Source organism: Anarrhichthys ocellatus, unplaced genomic scaffold (genome assembly GCF_004355925.1).
Source record: "Anarrhichthys ocellatus isolate YVR2014 unplaced genomic scaffold, GSC_Weel_1.0 scaffold4, whole genome shotgun sequence".
Taxonomy (NCBI): Eukaryota; Metazoa; Chordata; class Actinopteri; order Perciformes; family Anarhichadidae; genus Anarrhichthys; species Anarrhichthys ocellatus.
In genome coordinates, this window is record NW_022280034.1 from 8,464,948 (window position 1) to 8,470,998 (window position 6,051).

At 42.5% G+C, this 6,051-nt stretch overlaps 1 protein-coding gene across 1 annotated transcript in view; it reads left to right on the forward strand.

Moving 5' to 3' along the window:
- nrg3b (neuregulin 3b) overlaps positions 1 to 6,051 on the forward strand; it is a 166,004-nt gene that overhangs the window by 142,100 nt on the left and 17,853 nt on the right. The window contains exon 4 of the mRNA XM_031843205.1: positions 3,402 to 3,428. Within this exon, the coding sequence (XP_031699065.1) occupies positions 3,402 to 3,428 (27 nt within the window). The remainder of the gene's footprint in view (positions 1 to 3,401; positions 3,429 to 6,051) is intronic.

A 6,051-nucleotide genomic window follows, 5' to 3' on the forward strand; every position in this document is an offset into this window, starting at 1 on the left:
CGGCCTGCTGTATTGCTGCTTGCAGCTTTCTCCAGAACCGCTCATCCAAACAACTTTTACACTCGACACTGTGCTTCCTCGAGGCATGAGCATACACCTGCCACGACGTATTTGCATCACCTAGCAAGCCAGCTAGTGAGAGTATATTCGTTATTGGGGTGCAAGAGCTCTCTTTCTTCTTCTTTTCTTGAATGTACTGGAGAAAAAAAACGATATTCATATTACAATATCCATCAAATAGCTAAAAAGGAAGAAGAAATGCTCATTAAAGCTTTGTCATTACATGTTTAAGGAATCTTAGTCAGTCGTAATTTTGTATCATGAACTCATCCACAACATCTTCTATCATGGGAAAAAAATGATAAGCATTCCACCGCCACTCCACGCGTGCACGCAAGGAAGCCTATTTTGATCTCTGTTGATACAAAGTAATCTAAAATTTACCCAGATTACCAAGGGTTTTGAGGATTATCCTGCATTCTAAAGGCAAATCATATAATAACATGCAGGCATACATGCACACAATATCAGCAACTACAAGTGGGACGAGCTCCAGTGAAATTCAATTCAGTCAAGTATGTGTGTCAGTGTGTGTGTGAGCGGGTTTGTTTTTACATGCTTGTTTTACAAGCAGAGTTTAATACTACATCTTCAGCGTTAGACACAAATCACACTCTGGGAGGAGAAAAGTTTCATCTGCCACGCACATTTTTCTCTTTTAACCTTTCTTTTTTGATAAAAATCAATCCCCGTGTCTCCTCACAGTCACAAATCATCATCGCCTCTTACGCTTTGTCTTGGTATTGACTGGCCACAAGGCAGCCACTCAACAGAGCAGTCCGCACTGGCTTTGCACAGACACTGCCACTCCGTCATACACACATCCTTACAGAGGTAGAAAGACTGTCGCGCACATCTGAAAAGCTCAGGAACAAAAGGACAAAGAGGCTCCCTGTTAGGCACTATAACTACACTGCTGTGAACTCAGCCTTGGAGATGAGATGGAGAGAAGGTGCCATGGTCTTGCATATTGGTGCAGAGTGGGAAAATGGCGGGGTCTTTAATTGGATAGGTAAGGGCATGCAACTAATGTTGGTTTAGTTGTGCTGGTTGCACCTTTGAGGCTACATATGTGATGTTTGGTGGAAGATTGAAGAGGAAAGGGAGGGAGGTGAGCCGGCTTTTGGTTTTACCCAGCTGATTTACAAAGAGGAAGTAGACAAGCCTCAAAGTTCAACTATTTATCTCTGGTAGATATTAAGTCTGGAGTAAGTAGCTGCACAGGATATTGAGTTCAATAACACACACACACAAACAAACATAGACACATTGGCTTCCCAGTTCCCTGCTCCCCCAAACGAAGGAGGGGATTAAGGATTTGATTCACTTCTGCCATTGTCTCTCCCACCTGCCAGTTTTCTGCCTCTTAATCGGGCCAAGAGCCTCTGACATGATGCACAGGTATTCTTCAGGCTTGCTCAAGGCTCCCACAAGACGGCGTAAGTGATTCCCAGGCGAGCTTTGAGTTGCCAGTGCATCGGATTGGGAGCCTGCATGTATTATGATTGGTGTATGTCTCCAGACAAGGCAGTGCCAGAACGAGGGATGTGTATCAGTGTTGTAATGACATCATCTGCACAGGATGTGACAGTCAGGGCGATTTAGAGGGGAGGAAAGTGTTGGCTGTTGCCATGGGCAATCACAGAGAAAGGCTTGAATGGATAATACAGATCAGGCGACATCAGTGAGATACTGCATTCACTTCTTTAGCCTTGCCAAAAGTTTGTTCCACAGTGACAGTAAGCGCCTAGCAACTAAATTGTCGTCCGCATCTGACTCATGCAGTTATACCTCAAAACTCCTAACGGCGAAAAGCATAATGTCCGCAGGCTAGAATTGATTGTTTTGATCGTTAATTTGTGAGTTGTTATTATACTGACTATGAATCAGTAGGAGAGTGTAATAAATAATCCTTGAGGCTGCAAGATATAATCTGAAAAGGATGAACTGACATTGTGTTCATTAAAAACATGATGACACTTACTTCCTATTTAATTACAAACATAAATTAATTTGTTAATCGGTTGATTAATTAGGGGATTTCAGACCTGCCTTTGTTTTCTATTTCCACAGGTTATCACAGGAATCCTGGGCAGTTATAGGCAGTCATAGAGTAAATACTTGGCTTTCTATTGAATACAAAGGATCAAGTGCTCTCTGAAACTTCCCCTAAATCTTCTAATTTTGCCAACTGTATTTCAAATGTGATCATGCACAATAAAAAATATCTATTTCCTCAAATCACACCCCTTAATAGAGCGAGATAACTTTGTGCAATTATTATAAATCCATTCATCCAAATGTTCATCGGTCATTTATGTGAAACTCACTCATTCTCTGGGGTGTTTTTATTTTTCCTCATACGACTGGCTTGACATATTTTCCCAATGTACAATCAAAATGCATCCAAGAACAGATGTTATTTTTTCTCTCTGTTAGCCTTTTCTATTTCTTTTTTTGAGAGTGCCCGCTACTTAATCTGTCAGGAGCTTGGCAAGCCACATTCTATTTAAAACTCAGACCACCTCTGTCAGAAAAGCAATTACTAGTGAGGGTTTTCATTTTAATTTAAATGAGATTACATTACAGTGACATGAAAAAGGGGCACTGTCAGGATGGAAAGAACACGAGTGCTCCTTTTTATCTGTTTCCCCAGCACTGGGACTGGGGAGAAAAGACTTAACTGCATGAAGAAAGACTGTGTGTGTGTGCGTGCGTATGTGTGTGCGTGTGGGGGAGACAAAAGCATACAGACAAGAGTGCAGCACACTGTATTCCTACAGTTGCGCATGCATGTAAACATGTGTGTTAGTCTTAAAAGTGACCAGCTATTGACAATTGAAAAGCTATGCTTGGAGACAGAGGAGGACAATTACTGCAACACCTCAGGCTCAAATCAATACATAAGCCCCGTGCAAAGCAACGTCAGCGACATAAAGCTACATGATATGTCATTTTCAACTTTTATTTTTATGATCCTTCCTCTAATCCTCTCAGCCCCCATATCTTTGTTGTTGTCTTTCTTCATTCAAAGCCACTGTAGGCTGTGTGAATTCAAAGTGTATCTCGCAAAAGCATACCAAGCATCCGGGGCTGCCTGGCTCATTACCTGGTGCACAAGGGAGAGCCGTGTCAGAGAAAGCCGTCAAACCAACTTTATGGTCTAGTTGCAGCATGTGTCTCTCCCCTAAGGTGAATTCTGAGTAAGATAGTGGCACATCATGTTGTAACTGTTTGATTCTCCCCCCTCCCTCTCTCTCTCTCTCTCTCTCTCTCTCTCCTCCCTGCTTACCCATTCCCTCCCTTCTTCTCATGCTGCTATCTGGCCATGAATGGAACAGCGGATGAACTCGGGATTGAGTTCATGGGTAAGACAACTTTTCATTGACTGTTTGGGGAGTGTTCGGAAATGTGCCTCACGTCTGTGAAATACCACACACCAAACACACAATACAGCACAACAAGGCCACTCACCTTGGAAAATTAATGCGAGCCAGTCGCCATGGAAACACCATTTTGGTGAATTAGGAGTACGCTTTCTGCATGAGGAAGAGTGCCGTTATAGACGATGGAGAAGTAAAGACACAATGCGGCAGTTCACGTAGGAATGTCTGTCCACTTGCCTGCCACATGTATGTAGATTCAGCTTAGCAGCAGCTTCTGAATCTGTTGCATTTTATAAATATTGTCTTTGTTTTCAGTGATCAAACGGTCTATACAAATGCAATGGAAGGCAATGGAAATACAATTTAAACCTCATTGGGTACCTTTCAACCTTCCAGGGAGTTAACAAATCTTTTAAAAAAACAAATTATCCAGCTCCTCTTTCGTTAATAATCACACGCTGTTCCTTGTCCAGAGGGACTATACAATCTAATTGTACACAGCCTCTACAGTACCACACTCGTAGCATTGTTCCATTTTCTCTTTGCCATCTATTCCTCGCTCTCTGGCTCCCTTTTGTGCATACATGAAAACCAACCATTGCATGCTGTGAAGTTTTCCATTAGCGTGGCTTCATACGCCGCCGTCACATCACACACTTCCACCAGGAAATAGCAGGCGCTCTGTAAGCAGAAGCCTGCCCTGCACACACAACATTCCCCAGTTCAGTGATTTTAATCTGGGGACTAAATTAGTCCAGAATGCTCCTGCGGGTGGGCGGATGCATTAGAGAAAATGAGAACAGGATTGATGGATTGATAGCCGGACAGATGGCAGACAGAAGTGCAGGTAGTTTTTTTAGGCTGTGAAAAGCACTGTGCATGCTCACTTGCTTATTCATTGTGTTCCATTATGACTTCCTCTTCTGCTTTAGAAATTATTCTTTTGATAGCTGTTATACAAGTCCAATATGTGACATCTAACACCGTCAGAATACAGCACAGCTCTGGTTGAAGTGGGATTGAGGACTCTCAATAATCTTGTCTTTTTTGTAATTCTTTTGGGCCCAGCTGCTGAAGCTCTGTGTGTTTCCCTAGTTTGCCCTGATGTATTTCAGGCTAAATACCCCTACCCATTTTGTCATGGATACTTTGGCATGCTCTTCATCATAGCATGTTTTTCTGACCATGTATAGTGTGTGGTTGCTATGGCATAGCTGGCCATATGGGATTGTGTTGTCCTCGTGTCAATATGACATGTCTTAGCAATGTAGCTGAGGCTGATCAGTTAGTTCCGTTTCCCCAACATGCTCTTGAATCTAATTTCAAAGACTGCCTCGTAGGCATCGGGCATGAAAGCCCTGTAATGGTTTTATATACAGACTGCATGTTGGTTTTTCCTCGCAGCCATTCAGCAGAGCTTTGTAGACAGCTGTTTTTATGTTCAGATTTTGGAAAGGCCCATGTCATCTATCCAAACAAGGCAGAGGCTCGTCTCAGGTGGTGCCGCACATGATGAGCACTGATGATGTGGTGGCAGGAAAGGATAGTTCCCATATGTTTCAAAGATAGAAACCGTCGAGAGGTCATTTCACTGATGGTTAAAGGCTGCAGGGTTTACAGGGACACAGATATACAAGAGACAGATTACTCATAAACAGAGGCAACTTCTGTTGTTCCTTTGTAAAGTGCAGCATGAAAATATGCACTGCAGGGTGCTCAAGAATCAGTGAGTCACAAACGTGTTGACAGATCCACTATTTCAAAGTATTAAAATAGTATCAAATATGTGATTTTCCACTATTATTATGTTCTGTTATGCACAAAAGAACCTGACAGACATATCCCAGGGCTGATATTATCGGCCATATTGGCTTATTATAGTTATAAATATCACCATATATGTTGGCAGATATACATAAAGTCAGGTAATGCACAATGTAAACTCACTAAACTAGTTAGTCACACTCCAAATTGCTCTTGTTAAGGTCATAATATGCCAGCTAAAACAACTAAACTGTGAAACATAATACTTTAAGCCGATCATTTGCCAAATTATTGCACCACAAGTATCCACAAAGCTGTTTGTCAGCTTACCAGTGTTAAATAAGCAATAGTGTGTCACAGCTGACCAGCCCTGCAGCATTTCTTTACATTGGCTCTATTTTAATTCCAACCCAGCCTGCCTCCTTTTCACAGGAGCTGAGTGGGCAGTATAGACTGTATATCTCCACATATTGTAACTCCGGGTCATGTTCAAATGGTATATTCATCTTTTGCCAGAAGCATTCTAATATTAAAAAGGTTTCCTTCCAGTTTGAACTCAGTTACACCATACCACCCCTTGAATGTGTTGACACAGCACTGATGTAATGCAGAGGAAGGAAATAAATGGGAAAATGGTGAAAACAGTGTGCTTGGTTGCACTCCAGTGTGAGCTAAACACAAGAGGCTATCCAACTGTGCCCCCAAAACAAGAGTAAGGGGAAGTTGATAAACCAGGGTAGACAAGAAGGGATGAAGAAGACCTCCCAGGACAGTTCTCTGACAGCATAAAAAGCCACAGACAAGCCCTCAAAGGTCATGGGGGGGGGGGGGGGGGGGGGGG